The 16,375-nt window shown below is 39.5% G+C and overlaps 1 protein-coding gene across 15 annotated transcripts in view; it reads left to right on the forward strand.

Annotated features, from left to right (window-relative positions):
- The window catches only part of ABCB11 (ATP binding cassette subfamily B member 11), a 91,944-nt gene that overhangs the window by 17,633 nt on the left and 57,936 nt on the right, over window positions 1-16,375 (forward strand). For 12 of the 15 annotated variants that reach the window (XM_036320392.1, XM_036320395.1, XM_036320393.1 and 9 more), the window contains 5 exons: window positions 5,040-5,127; window positions 6,502-6,635; window positions 9,534-9,705; window positions 13,450-13,574; window positions 14,935-15,109. In XM_036320392.1, coding sequence (XP_036176285.1) covers window positions 5,040-5,127; window positions 6,502-6,635; window positions 9,534-9,705; window positions 13,450-13,574; window positions 14,935-15,109 — 694 coding nt within the window. Of the gene's footprint in view, window positions 1-5,039; window positions 5,128-6,501; window positions 6,636-9,533; window positions 9,706-13,449; window positions 13,575-14,934; window positions 15,110-16,375 lie in introns of those variants that run through there. The other 3 variants (XM_036320399.1, XM_036320398.1, XM_036320401.1) reach the window with 3 other exon arrangements.

Below are 16,375 nucleotides of genomic sequence, written 5' to 3' on the forward strand. Positions count from 1 at the left end.
AAAATGTGGGTACCAAAATTCAAAATATAATGCTTATAACTACTTAAAAACTTTTACTTATGTGTAAATCTAGCAAAACATGTACAGGATTTGTATGCTGAGAGCTGCAAAATGCTGATAAAAGAAATCAAAGAAGACCAAAATAAATGGAGACACATACTGTGTTAATCAATTGGAAGATTCAGTACAGTAACAATGTCAGTTCTCCCAAATTTACATACATATTTAATACAATTTCTATCAAAATATAAATAAGATTTTTTGTAGATATAAACAAGATAACTCTAAAATGTACATGAAAAGGCAAAAGAACTAGAATATCTAAAACAATTTTCAAAAAGAAGAATGAAGTGCGAGAAAACAATATACCCAATTTTAAGTCATATCATATAGCCATAATAATCAGGGCAGTATGATATTGACAGAGGAACAGAATAGAGAATGCAAACCCACGCAAATATGGCCAACTGTTTGTTGACAAAGGTGGAAAAGCAGTTTCAATGAAGGAAAGATAAAGTTTTTATTAAATGGTGGAGAAGTTATTGGACATCCCAAACATAAACATATTCAGAAATTAGCTCAAAATGGATTATGACCTTAAATGTAAAAAATAAACTGTAAAATTTTAGAAAAATATATTGGAGAGCATTTTCTATGGCTAGAGAAAGAGTGCTTAGGCTTGACACCAAGAATAATCCATAAAGATAAAATTTGATAAATTGGACTTCATCAAAATTAAAATCTTTGCTTTACAAAAGACCATGTTAACTGCCCTGGCTAGGTAGCTCAGTTGGTTAGAGCACTGTTCAGTATGACAAGGCTCTGGGTTCAATCCCTGGTCAGGGCACATAGAAAAATCAACCAATGAGTGCAAAAATAGAGAGAACAACAAATGGATGCTTCTCTGTCTCTCTCAAAATTAATAAATAAAAATTTTTACAAAGACCTTGTTAAGAGGGTGAAAAGACAAACTACAGACCAGGAGAATGTATTTGCAAATCATATATCTAACAAAGGACTATAACTAAACAACTCTCAAAACTCAATAGTTAAAAAAATTCAGAATATGGAGGAAAGACACAGACATTTTACTAAGGATATAAAGATGGGAAATGAGCCTATGAAAAGATGTTCACACTAGTGGTTAGGGAACGCAAATTAAAATCAAAATGAAATCAGTATTTATCTGTCAGAATGACTAAAATAAAAAATAGTGATAACACCAGCTGCTGGTGAGGATGTGGAGGAACTGGATCACCCATACCTTTGTGGGAATGTAAAATGGGACAGCCACTCTAGAAAACAGTTTGGCAATTTTTAAAAAGCTAGGCATGCAACTATTATATGACCCAGCAATTCTACTCTTGGGGATTTGTCCCAGAGAAATGAACTTAAATGTAAAAAATAGAAGCATTATTTGTAAAAGACAAAAAGTGGAAACAACCCAGACATCCTTCAATAGGTGAGTGGATTAAACTAACTGTAATTCATCTATACCGTGGAATACTACTTAACCATAAAAAGGAATGGGCTGTTGATGAAACTTGAAAGAATTATGCTGATTGAAATAAAACCCAATCCTAAAAGGTTACATTCTGTGTAATTCCATTGAACATTCTTCCAATGACGAAACTATAACAACAGAGAACAGATTAGTGGTAGCCAGTGGTTAAAGGAGGCGTGGCCACATAAAAACATGGATGCATATGAAAGGGCAGCATGATAAATCCTGTGGCAATGAGTCTGCCCTGATCTTAATTATTCAGTTTCAACATCCTGATTGTGATACTATCCTATAGCTTCACAAGATGTACCACTGGGGGGAAACTGGGAAAAGGGCATACATAAGCTCTCTGTAATATTTCTCACAATTGCATCCTCATCTATACTTATCTCAAAATAAAAAGTTTGATTAAAAATAAACAAAAAGTAGATTCCTGGGTGGAAAAAAAATGGTTTTGGGTTCTCTGGAAGTAAGACGTAGCCATTTTGGCAGTAGCTACCCTCATGGGTGGGTGTTCTAGCAACATATCCCTTGCATTAAGGAATACCGAGTCTCCAACACCTTGAAGCTAGGACATGAACATGTTTCTGCCGCATCGTGATGCTCAGTTTAGAGCTGACAGGGATGTTCACTCTACTGTGCCAGTGTTCCTATGTCTACAGGGAATGAGGACCATTGAAAGAAAAACTCCTCGCTAAGCAATGCACCTTGTCATAATGACCTCCTAGGTATTTTAAGTGAAAAACCTATGGCTCTAGTAAATATGGAACTGTGAGGTGTAAAGTGAGTGATTCACTCTCATGATGCATTTATTTTTTATAAAAAGCAAGGTAAAAATCCTCATATATTAATAATTTGTAAAATATCTCTTTCCTTTCCTTCTAATTGTCCTCACACCCCTCTCCTCTTTTCAACGAATGAGTCAAGGGAATCTTAATTTATTTAAGTAGATGTAAGTTAATTTTGCTGTTTTAAAAAAAGGTGCCATTTTGGGGTCAGAATCACCTGCACAATTTATAGAATCCTTTCCAGGATTTTATAATCAAAAGAACTTTCCACCAGGCACATGATGCAGAGTTTGATGTGCAGCCAAAGGAACAAGGCCAGCCTCTCTTTTCCTCCCTGTCAGTTTTCCTGAGAGGTTTGTCCTGTTGTTCCAGAAATATTCTCAAGTAATCTCTAAAACTGATAACTTTTTCTTCCCAAGAATAACACAGAAACGAGTTAGTCATCTATCTCTGAGGTGCCTCAGAAGTGAAAAGAATCATAAACTGCACGTGCCCTTATCCACACCACTCAGCGATGACGTAATTCTCCTGACCTTCGCTCCAGTAAATCCCGGGGCTGGCTAGGTGCTCAGTTCTCTAAATCCTCGTAGGTTTGTTTATAACTGGCAGCTGCGTCTTTCATGACAGGCACTAAATCACCTCTGCTTGGAGTGTCCGTAGAATGAATGCACCATAGGAAGGCTAAGTAAAGCTTTCTTACGAATGCCCATAGGTTTCTGTTTTTGGACACCCAAATTCCATTTCACAAACAAAGAACTCAGAGTATGGACTCCTTTATTCATTAGAAGGCTTTACTCATTATACGCTCTGTTGTTAGCTTTTGTAAATGCCTCTGACCGTGGATACTTATATATACATTTATGATTTTCTAGGTCTTGTTCATTCTCAGGGTTCCCTTAAATCATTATGAAAACCTTGGAATGGGGTGAGAACAGACTTATTAGCTGGTTTAGAGATTATCAGAGGGGTTGGCCAAGGCAGTTATTTCCCTTCCACTAGTTTTTTCAAAGTCAAAGCAAAATCCAGAAACATTTATTAAGTACCTACTATGTGGAAGATATTGTACCAGGCTTCAGACAGTGTGAGCAAGCAGCTTAAACCCAGTCCTTGGCCTCAAGTAGCTTGCAATGTACTAGCATGGAAAACAAATATATATATACTAATAATAGGGGAATATGCAAATTGTCCAGGACTCCGTCACAGTAACAACCGAACAGCAGGCTGTGTGGGGCGACAAGGCTGGCAGGGGGTTAGTGAGGGACAACCAAACAACTGAACAGCAGGCTGTGTGGGGTGAATAGGCTGGCAATAGGGTTAGTGAGGGACGACCAAACGACTGAACAGCAGGCTACATGGGGCGACCAGGTCAACAGGGGTGGGCAATTGTGGTTGACCAGGCCAGCAGAGGGGGAAGTGAGGGATGACCAGGCCAGCAGGGGGCGCATTTGGGGGCAACCAGGTCTGCAGGGGGGCAGTTATGGACAATCAGGCCAGCAGGCAGAGGCATTAGGGGTAATCAGGTTGGCAGGGGGGGCAGTTAGTGGTTATCAGGCAGGCAGGCTGGTGAGCAGTTAGGAACCAGTGGTCCCGGATTGTGAGAGGGGTGTCCGACTGCTGGTTTAGGCAGTCAGACATCTCCCTAGGGCTCCCGGATTGGAAAGGGTGCAGGCTGGGCTGAGGGGACCCCCCCATGCATGAATTTTGTGCACCAGGCCTCTAGTATATATATATGTGTGTGTGTGTGTGTGTGTGTGTGTGTGTGTGTGTGTACATATTTGATGTAAATATATTCAATAAAGGTATTGAAAAATAGTGCAAGGTGGCAATAAAATCTGTCATAGATAACAGTCTGTTCTGAATTAAATGAATTAAACTTTGATACTTGGTTTGAGGTCAGTAGAGGAGAGAACACTTCCAGCCTGGTCACAAAAGGAAGTTGTGATAGAAAGCAGGAAGCTTGTGGGGTGAAGATGCTGTTTTCTGATTTTCTAAAGAAATGGACTCCATATCATTTAACTTGTCCCTGAGGATCAGGACAGTCATCAACTGATATGTTAGTTTTCTAATTATAAAGTTCCTGATTTCCTCCCCTCCCTGCCCCAAACCCTATGCCACAGCATGATAGCTGTGCTGGAAAACGCTGTGGAGCTTTCTTGCTGTTCCCCATAAGTTCTTTGGCTTCAACCTTAGAAAGCGCCCTGGAGAGTGAAGCTTCCTGAGCTGTAGTCAGCAGAGAGGCTCTGCTAATACAGTGTTTTTCTGCCTCTGTGGGAAGATGACATTGCACATTCCTCACAGTGTCACTCTGAGATGGAGGACTTGCAAAGCGGCTTAGATTCCTGAAAGAGGAACAGCAAGCCTCCTGATTTACAGCACACATCTCCCTGTGGCTGTGATTGCTCTATCACTGCACATAGAACCCCAGTGAAAGGGGCCTCAGTGGACAGAGCACTGGGTTGCCATGGAGGGCCCCCGGGCTTCCAACAACTGCAGATTGATGATTTCACACCCTAGCATCTGGGCCTGCAAAAATGAAGGGGGTAGGCATCTCGGCTGTGATTGGTACCTTGAGATCTATTTAGGGATTTTTTTTTGAATTGTCCATAATTCTATTTAGATAAAAAGCCTTATCCATATTTAGTAGAAATGTATAATACATGTATGTTAAATTTCTCTGTACCCACAAATGTAATCTTTGGTAGCTTGATCCTTCTTGTGAGTCTTAACATTTTCTCTCTCTTTTGAAGGTTGATGGACATTGAAAGTGAAATGATCAAATTTGCCAGTTACTATGCTGGAACCGCTGTTGCAGTTCTTATCACAGGATATATTCAAGTTAGTAGCACCTATATTTATTTCTTTTTTAACTATCATGGGCTTTTTCTTTTCTTTTCTTTTTTCATTTAAAAAGATGTTTTTATTTATTTTTTAGAGAGAGAGGAAGAGAGAGGGAGAGAGAAAGAAATATTGATCTGTTACCTCCTGCATGCTCCCTACTGGGGAGTCCACAACCCGGGCATGTGCCCTGGCAGGGGAATCAAACCAGTGACCTTTGGTTCCTGGGTCAATGCTCAACCACTGAGCCACTTTGGCCATTTTACTTCTTGAGCAACATCTGGGTTCAAAGTCATTACAATGAAATGAAAAGTGTACTCCTTAACTTTTAAGTTACTCAGAAGCCCTGAGGACTACAGTGTTGTGCTTGTTTTTCCGGGGGTGGGGGTGAGGGGTTGAGGGGTGGTGGGGTGGGGGCAGAGGAGCCATGAGAGAATGAGAAAGATTCTTCCTCTCAGTTGGAGAGGATACAAGCAGTTGTCTAGAGAGACAGATAGACCTTTAATTTCCATGTCCTGTCCTTCCCTTCCCTCCCTACTTCATACTCTCTTCTAAACTCAGAAATAGACACTGCAGGTGAGTTTGTAGAGGGCGAGTGAGTGGTCTGGAGAAAGCCAGATGTGGTGAGTTGGAGGAAAGCAAACTTTACTCTGCTTCTCTTTCATGCTAAAGTCTCACCCAACTGTATTTCAACCCAAATGCTATAAACTAAATGTAGAGCACATTTAAGCTATGGAAAGACCTAGAGTCACTGAACCCTTATTAAGGAAAAAAGTATTTCATGTTTTGCCATCTCCTGTAGAAAAAAATAATAACCCTCCCCCCCTCCCCCATTTAATCAATAATTCTAGGAAGTTAGTGCTAGTTGAAGAGAGAAATGCATCAGTTTTTCTCATTTGGCCCTGGGAGTTTTAGTAATAGGCTTACTTTGCTTGGTTAGGGGAAACAATTAGCTTATGTCATAATTGTTGTCTTGCTTTCTCTGAAAATTGTTGTCTAAAAGCTCGAAAACTATGCATAAATACTTGTTGGCAGGCCTCTCAGGGGAAAAATTCACTCAGACATGGCATGCAAGACGAGTGAGTTAAAAGCAATAATTATTTTTGGTGCTTTGAGCCTTATTTTCCACACAAGGTAAGTGAAGCTCAGTAAGGTTCAGTCTAAAAGTGGCAGAGCTGGATTCAAACCCAGGACTTCTGGCTTCCCTGCAACAGAAGCAGATGCCAGCACTTACACCTCAGATCCCCAAAAGAGACATTTTGTGAATTACTTCCCTCCTTTTCTCAACTGTTACAGTGAAAGTATTTTCTTCTGAAAAGAGAAGGAATTAATAATGTTAATCTCAATGTTAAACATGCCTTGCTCCATTTCTAGATATGCTCTTGGGTAATTGCCTCAGCTCGTCAAATACAGAAAATGAGAAAACTTTACTTTAGAAAAATAATGAGAATGGAAATAGGGTGGTTCGACTGCAATTCAGTGGGAGAGCTGAATACAAGATTTTCTGAGTAAGTGGCTGGTAGGACATTTTATGTATGTATGTATGATTTTTTTTTTTATAATAAACTCTTATTTTTAAACTAGTGGCCCAGTGCACAAAATTCATGCACGGGGGGGGGGGGCGGGAGGGGGGGGTCCCTCAGCCCGGCCTGCACCCTCTCCAATCTGGGACTCCTCTGGCAATCTGGGACTGCTGGCTCCTAACCACTCACCTGCCTACCTGCCTGATTGTCCTTAACCACTTTGCCTGATGGCCTGCTCACCCCTAACTGCCTCCCTTGCCAGCCTTCTCATCCCTAACTGCCCCCCCTGCCAGCCTGCTTGCCCCAACTGTCTCCCCCACCAACCTAATTGCTCCCAACTGCCCCCCTCCCGCTGTCCTGCTTGCCCCCAACTCCCCCCTCACCACCAGCCTGCTCGCCCTCAACTGCCCCTCCCTGCCAGGCTGATCACCCCTAACCGCCTCTGCCTTGGCCCCGCCACCATGGCTTCGTCCAGAAGGATGTCCTGAAGGTATCCTGGTCTAATTAGCATATTACCCTTTTATTAGTATAGATGAAATAACAATTGGAAACATTCTCAGTTATTTTTTAATTGGGGTGGCATTGGATAATAAAATTATATAGGTTTCATGTATACAATTCTACAATATATCATCTGTATATTGTATTGTGTGTTTACCACCCCAAGATGAGTCTCCTTCCATCACCATTTATCCCCGCTTTACCCTTTTCTACCTCCTCCCAGTACCCTTGTTCGCTTTGGCAATCGCTATACTGTTGTCTGTGTCCATGAGTCTTTATTTTTTTTCTTTGATTAATCCTTTTCCCCATCTTACCCAGTCCCCATCCCCTGACAGCTGTCAATCTGTTCTCTGTATCTATGAGTCTGTCTCCACTTTGTTAGTTTATTTTGTCATTCTCAGTTATTTTTTATATGTTTTGTCTCTTAAGTTGGGCTTTTATAGGTATGGCTTTTTCACGGGTAATGTTTTATCAAATATGGCCATTATAAATTAAAAGCCAGGATACTATCATTTGGTTTGTAGGCCTTTGATTAAACTACTAGAAATGACATTACAGAAGAGAGTTAGAAGAAGTAGGTTATTTGGCCCCAAAAGGAGAAATTGAGGGATGTCACAATCTAGGTATCTATCAGGTATCTAACAATATAACTAGAACAAATCCCCTTGCTTTGACTGTTGAGGTAATTTTTATGCACATAAAAACAAAAATAAAAAATCCATAATAGTTTGAGAAAGATTCAAGCTAAAAAACTGTCTGTAAATCCAGTTTACATCTGAATGCTAGTTTGGGTCATTAATAGCCCCCTCAGTGATTCTGAATGAGCCCTGAGTAATTAGAACCAGTTGAACCCTGAGGAATTAGAACCAGTTCAATGGAATGAAGCTTTGAAGCCCCATTAAAGATAGTGTGCAGTGTAGTGAAAATAAAGTAGACTGAATGTTGGGACCCTTAGATTCCAGCACTCATTCTGCCCCTTACTGAGACCTTGGACAGATACATAGCCTTGCTAGAATACAATTGTCTGATCCCTGCATAATGTCTCAGGTCATTTTTTGCTATCAAGTCCTAAACGCTTATTTGCTCCACTGAACAAAAGATTATGGGAATGTGAATTTAATGTAACTATATTCAACCAATATTCTGGAGCATTTACTCTATGCAAAGCATAAAGATAAACCACAGAACTCCTCATCTCAAGGAACTTACAGCCTAGTATGATGATAAAAGGTACAAACACATAAATAATCAGAACATACACATGTTGACTGCTTACTATATCCTAGGTACTGTTTTACATGCTTTACATATATTAGCTAATCCTCATTACTACCCTTTGAGGTAGGATCTGTCATTCTCTCCATTTTACAGATGAGGAAACTGAGGCACAGAAAGGTTAGGTAACTTGCTCAAGAATAGCTTGTGTTTAAACTCAGGGTCTGGCTCTAGAGTCTGTCCTCTTAAACACTATTCTATACTGTCTATAAGCAGAATGAAATAATTACATACACATACATACACATGTATACAGACTAGTTACATTGCTATGGAAATATAGGGAAGAAAATATTACTTCTTTCTGAGGAATTACATAACTTTCTATGAATTAGTTGGTATGTGAGCAGAACCTAAAAGGACTTAACAGAAATAAAGAAGGGAAGACTGGTTCTTCAGGGCAGATCAAGGATATCTATAATAATAAAAGCATAATATGCTAATTAGACTGGACAGCTGGACATCATTCCAGACATCCTTCCGGACAAAGCCGTGGTGGCAGGGGCCAAGGTAGAGGCAGTTAGGGATGATGAGGCAGGTATGAGAGAAGTTAGGGGTGATGAGGCAGGCAAATGAGTGGTTAGGGGCGATGAGGCAGGCAGGCAGAGTGATTAGGGGAAATCAGGCAGGCAGGCAGGCGAGTGGTTAGGAGCCAGCAGTCCCAGATTGTGAGAGGGATGTCCCACTGCCTATAGGATTGGGCCTAAACCGGCAGTCGGACACCCCCCCCGAGGGGTTCCAGATTGCGAGAGGGTGCAGGCTGAGTTGAGGGACACCCTCATCCCTGTACATGAATTTCATGCACCGGGCCTCTAGTACTAATTATAAAAAAGAGACAAATAAGATGGTTTCCAAAAGCCTTTGCCAATGTTTAATGGAGACCAGTTGGGAAAACTGGGTTAAGGACAACTTTCTTGGCTGTGACAGAAAAGGCTTGATGACCTCCCAAGCTGCAGCAAATTTTTCCAGATGTGAGAGTCAGTCATGTTTCCCAAGGGCGATGGGGTACAGGATAGGAGTGTTTAGAAGGGAAAGACTGAGATTTCTCAGTAAGACATTTGAATTGACCAATCCCACTGTAGTGATAAAAGCCTCTCTTATTTCTAGTGATATTAATAAAATCAATGATGCCATTGCTGACCAAATGGCCATTTTCATTCAGCGCATGACCACGAGCATCTGTGGGTTCCTGCTGGGATTTTACCAGGGTTGGAAGCTGACCTTGGTCATCATTTCTGTCAGCCCTCTCATTGGAATGGGAGCAGCCGTCATTGGTCTGGTAAGGGTGTCTTCTCATTGCTTTCCAACGGGAGATATTGTCTCTGAGGAACAGCCAAAAATATAAGCTCGAGTCCCTTTTCCTGAGTATGGCTAGTCAACATCTTTATCACTATTTTGACTGATTATTCCTCAGTATCAAATAACATTCCATAGATTAGGGATTAATGATATTTTAATAACATAAATATTGCTGTATTAATAACAATAACAACTACACTTATTGAGCATTTACTATTGTGCCAGGCACTATGAGGAGCTTTATATATATATGATCTCTAATCTTTATGACAATCTTATAAAGTATTGGTGCCATTTTAAATATAAGAAATGGAGACTCAGAGGGGTAAAGGGACTGCACAGATAGCGAGTGACAGGATAGAATTCAAATTCAAAGGGGACTGACTCTAAATTTCCACACACTCTCTAATGCCTATTGCTTCCCTGGTCTCCCAACCTCAGATGTTCCCTCAAAAAGGCCCAACAAATATACCCATATTAGTAACAAGCACCTAAAAGAAATTTCTGCAATCACTACTGTGTTCTCTCTTCATTCCATCTGATCAGTTTCAGAGAGAGATTACTTGGTCCATTCCAAGCAGTTTCCCAAGAGCAGTCTCCATTCCCCAGGTGCACAGGCCAAGAAAAAGTGTGGGAGTAGGAATTTTGGGTCATCCCAGTTAAAACACACTCCCAAGGATTGAAAAATTCTTATAGCTTACTATTAGAGCAACCACATTAGATAGCAGGTCCTGGGACCAGGCACACTAATAATTTTCTCTAAATGAGAGTAGAATTCAAGTGAAAAGCTGACGTTATTGAGCAACATGTACCAATCTCCAGATGATATTTTTCTGGAAAACTATTCTCTACAGTCCACTGGTTCTAATATTCAATAGAGCCAGGTAATGCAGAGGGACAATAGCAAAGAGCTCACTGCACTTAACTAGGTCCCAACCTGGCTTAACAAAGGTATGTTTAACTCATCAAAACTTCAGTCTTCTCAACTTAAAAACAAGGATAATACCTCCCAAAGCCATCATGATGACTCAAGACATAATCCACATTATGCACTCAGCACAGCACCTGACACAGAATTAATTACTAAAGAGATATTAGCTTTTATTTGTTCCCAATCCACCATATCCTGCAAGCTTTGCATAAGTCTTTTCTACCAAATGCCCTCCAGCTGCACTCCAGAGGAGCCTCTGTTTCTGTGGAGGGTCTGTGGGGATTCTGCACACATTTGATTAAAAACTTTTCCTGCCAAATACATGTAATCTCTTTCTTTAAACCCATGATAAATTAATATTCACTCTCTACCAGGTCACATGACACATTTTAACATGCTGGAGACCGACAATGTGGCCTGGTTTCCTTGGCTTTATTCCGACTGAGAGCACTGCTTCCCTTGCCTCAGTGCCCAACATTTCAACTTCAAGTGTTTTGCAGCGTGGTGGCTCTGCGCTGGTTTCTTCTTGACTTCAAGCCTATGCCTGTTTGTGTAAAATGATACAGGCATCTTCCCTGGGCTCAATTCAAAACAAGGCAAGAAAAGGTGGAGGGGCACTATATGACATGGTGGAAGATATGCTGGGCTTTGTTTGCCTTTGACTTTTGTAGTTACGATGAGAAACATGAGCAACTGTTAGACATTCCCCAATCTACATTTTTTAAAGCTCCCGTATCAGTTTAAGTGAGATTATTAATGTGTCATTACAACAAAAATTGATAACATTTGTAACTACTTAATTATCTCATTACCATGCTGCCAGTACATATTTGTGAAATAAATTAGAAACTGATTGTGGTAAAAACTACAGGCGTCCATAACACCCAAATTTAAGTGTTAATGAAAGTAACCTCACTTTTCTTATTGTTGCCTTTTCAATTCACAGAAGTTTTATAAAATGTGGATTTCTGAGATAAACATATTGCAGTAAAATATTACTTTTACTTACTTTATATCTTAGAATTATACTTAAGAGTTTGTTTGATAAGAGTTTTGCTGCTAAAAGTTTGGAAAAACTAGGAAGAGAAATCCTCTTAGTGTGGGTACTAAATGTTTTTTAGGTTTGCTGAGTGAGATAATTTCCCACAATATTTGCTTTTTCCCCTCCTTGTTTCTTCATCTGTGCCAGGAATTTTGTTGGTAGTTAATTCTAACTAGGATTCAATCCAAGTTCAATTTTAGAAAAAGTAACTTGTTTAATATTAAGTACAATGTCCTTTTATTTATTTTTGTGAAAAGCAAAGGTAGTTGGTGGATAAATAGTGTAGTATTTATCTGAAGCTTTCTCCTGTGGTATTACCTTTGCAGGCTCAGTACCTCTCTGTCATTCTATATTCTAACAACGTGATGCCTGAACTGACCTCTGGCCTTTGCCTCTGATGTTTGTCTGTGAATTGTGCAATGGTCTCTGGCTAGTAGCAATGAAATGTGACTTTTTAAAAAATAATTAATAATGGCTGTATTTTATTTTATTTTTTTAAACTTTGTTGTTGAAATTATTACCTATGTCCCCTTCCCCCCCCCCCATTGACCACTTCTAGCCCACCCCCACCCCTTCACCACCCTATTATCTGTGTGCACAAGTTATGCACCTATGCATACAAGTTCTTTGTTGATTTCTTCCCACCCACCCATCCACCCGCGCAGCCACCTACCTATCCACCTGGCTGTGTTTTGACTTGAAAACTTCTTTACTGTAATGATGAAACACTGTGGTCTCACAGAATGCCCTATTTGGAACTTACTCTGCGAGAGGGGTTTTGAGGCTGACTTTTTTTTTTTAGTTTGAGCAGTATCATTTATTTTTTAATTTTTATTTTTTATTGTTTAAAGTATTACATATGTCTTCTTTTTCCCCGATTGACACCCCCCCCCCAGACACTCCCACACCCAAGAGCAAGCCCCCACTGCCCAGTGTCCATTGGTTATGCTAATATGCATGCATACAAGTCCTTTGGTTGATCTCTAATGCCCTCTCCCCTGACTCTTGTCTCTGGATCTATTTTTGTTCATCAGTTTATGTTGATCATTATATCCCACATATGGGTGCATATATCCTTTCTGATTGGTGTTTCTGGTTTCTTGAGATATAGTCCTAGAAGTGGGATTACTGGGTCAAATGGGAGTTGCATTTTTAACTTTTTGAGGAAACTCCATACTGTTTTCCACAGTGGCTGCACCAGTCTGCATTCTCACCAGCAGTGAAGGAGGGTTCCTTTTTCTCCACATCCTCGCTAACACTTGTCGTTTATTGATTTGTTGACAATAGCCATTCTGACAGGTGTGAGATGGTACTTCATTGTTGTTTTGATTTGATGATTAGTGACTTTGAGCATGTTTTCATATGTCTATTTAGGTCTTTTGCCCATTTTTTGATTGGATTGTTTATCTTCCTTTTGTTAAGTTGTATGAGTTCTCTGTAAATTTTGGAGATTAAACCCTTATCTGAAATATCATTGGCAAATATGCTCTTCCATGCGGTGGGCTTTCTTGTTGTTTTGTTGATGGTTTTGAGGCTGACTTTTGATGCAGTCATTTTGATATGTCAGCAACCAAACACTGGTGCATCAGGCTTAGCACACATCAAATTTAGACCAAATCCTTCCTTGGCGAGAATCTAGTCTTGTGTAAAACCATGACACCTGTTTTCTCACCTAAATGAATCACTGAGTGACAGACTGACTTACTTAATTACCTGGTCTTCAGATATTATTTTCTTCTTTTGGATTTTAGAGTGTGTCCACGTTTACTGACCATGAATTGAAGGCCTATGCGAAAGCAGGGTCAGTGGCTGATGAAGTCATTTCATCCATTCGAACAGTGGCTGCTTTTGGTGGTGAGAAAAAAGAGGTTGAAAGGTTGGTTAACTGAAATGTCTGCCACTTTCCTGAATTTCCTTGATCCATACACTACCCTGAAGCTTCCCCGTTTTTTTGTGCAAAGCGGCATATCCACCGTGGTCTACGGTACCCGGAGGAGCTTTTGTTCAGAGGTAGCTCGGCAGAGCAATGAGAGCGACCAGAGCACTACAAGGCTCCCAAGCCCTTAGCTGTGTGTTTTGGAAGATGCTAGAGTCAGTAATTTTTAAAAACCCATCTTAGGTGAGGGGTGTGTGCACACATACTGTACTGCATACCCGGCTATAACAGTTTGCTGCCATCAAGGAAAAGCCTCCATGATCTAAAGTGCAATTTCACACATTTTTATTGAACGCTTTTTTATTCAATGTGTTTTAGTCAGCTACTCAACTACACATCCTCAATTGCTAGCACATTCACCAAATAAAAAAGAGAATGGGATTTACAGTCTCTAATTATCTCTTTTCCTCTTTTATTTTTCATTGGCTTCTTTTGGTTTGTGGAATGAAGTTTTCTGATTTCTCGTAAAAATTTTTTCAGTAGCAGTAGCATATTTCCTTCAGTATAAAAGATATCTTCTTCTATTGTTAATAAAACAAGCAATGTGAATGTTTTAAAAATTAACAGACTAGGTCTTCAATTTTGTCCTATGAAATGTTAAAGTTCTCCACAAGTTTACTTTTTGAGACGAAGGAAGGCAGTTACAGGATGACTAAGCTTTAAGACAATGCCCATTACTAATGGCTAAATGATAGAATTACTGAAGCTTAGTGTTTGGACTGAATTTCCACATTGTTATCCATGTCCTATGGCTGTGAATCTGACCCATCATGTTACAACATAGCATTCTTGGTCACAGGGCAGATAGGTGAGTGAGTACATGCAGATGAATTGGTGCGAACACTATATTCAAACCTGGAAGAAAACAGTTGCATCTTTTTCTGATAGAAAGCATGTCGCATGACTTAATAAAACAATATAAGCACAAACAGTACTGGATTCATGTCACATGACTTAATAAAACAATATAAGCAGCAACAGTACTGGATCCGTCACGTCCAGACATGTGTGCTGAACAATTCTTTTCTCTTGGGGGCAAAGCTTACCCCTCTGTACTCATCCCTGAAGTTATCAACTATGAGGCTTTGTTAGGCATCATTCTTTCAACTCATTTCATTGCCAGGTTGAAACAAACATTAAATAGCTACACAGAACTTGTTTTCTTTCCCTAAAGCTGTTCTGTGTTTGGATGCCTTTATCATCATTGAGGAAAGCCGCTGCACTGTGGTCTGTATTAAACATTCTAACTTGAGCCACTACTGCTGCTGCTGAAAGAGATCCAAATGTTTTCTCTTGACAGGTATGAGAAAAATCTTGTGTTTGCCCAGCGTTGGGGGATTAGAAAAGGGATAGTGATGGGATTTTTTACTGGATTCATGTGGTGCCTCATCTTCCTGTGTTATGCACTGGCCTTCTGGTACGGCTCCAAACTCGTCCTGGATGAAGGAGAATATACAGCAGGAGCCCTTGTCCAGGTACTTGGTTCTTGATGACCCACATGTAACATTTCCTGTTGGTTTCTCAGAAAAGCCCACAGTTAAGGCATTTTGTTTATTCCTTTACTGTCTGAGGGAGGACAGTGTCAATGATTTGCTGGAGTCCATCTGCAGAAACGAGCAACACGAATGAATTTTATGGTAAAGGGATGCTGAGCATTTTAATTGATGAGACTACTGATTTAATGATCTTCAATTAAATAAAGGTTTTATAGCTGCAAAACAATGATTTTTCTGACTGAGTCCAAAAAATAATATGGCATGAAAATTGGAAGTCAGTGATTTCTCAGCTAAAAATTAACAGCTCATATAACTGAGCTTAATAGTAGCACAATATATGTGCTAATGAACACATTTGTGAAAACATAATGAGTTACTAAAATGCCAAGCTAATAAAATCCTCAGCGGAACAGGTAATGCAAACGTATTTTATTGGTCACCTGCTTATATCTGCTCATTCTTCAGAAATACAAGCATTGAGAAAAGACATCTTTCTTTTCATTCTATGCCTGCAAGGAGAGAACAGAAAAAAATAACTTGGTACATTGAAAATTAAATAATGTATGATTCCAATTGCAAAGAGTGAGTTTAAAAAAACCCTTGGAGCTCTCTTTACAAGAATCCAATTTTATGGTTCTGTTAAAAGAAAAACTGAGGCATATTAAAACTTTCAGGAGTTCATTTGAGCAAAAATAATACTAATTAAGTGGTGCCAAAATAGAAGTTGTTAAAAGGGCTTCACTGATAGAAGTGAGGGCAAAGACTTTTATAGAGAAGAGGTGGAAGCAAAGCAAAGACATTACTTGATTGGTTATAGCTTAAGCAGTTGTCTTATTTGAAAAAACCTAGTTGACTCTTGGTGATTGGTTGCTCATAGGTTTTGATTTCTTAACCTTGAGGCAATTTTAGGCTTAGGTTTTGGTTTGCTTATGTAAGCTACTAAGGCTACATAAAGCCACCTCAATCTAATGACCTCCTTGTTTAATTAATTTAAGAGTTCTCACCTTTGAGTTTCCAGTTTGATTGTGGATTACTCTGCACCTCTGTAGATAATTCATTCTCCCAATTAATATTTCTTGAGTACCTACTATATGCAGACATGCATACTACATCTCTCTAACATTTTAGTCATCAATTACTTTTTTATTTTATAAAGTTTTTAAACAATTTTATTTTTAAATTATATTATAAATTCATTATTATTTTGTATTAGTTTCAAGCGTAATGATCAGACAGTCATAAACT

This window comes from Myotis myotis, unplaced genomic scaffold (genome assembly GCF_014108235.1).
Source record: "Myotis myotis isolate mMyoMyo1 unplaced genomic scaffold, mMyoMyo1.p scaffold_m19_p_8, whole genome shotgun sequence".
NCBI lineage: Eukaryota > Metazoa > Chordata > Mammalia > Chiroptera > Vespertilionidae > Myotis > Myotis myotis.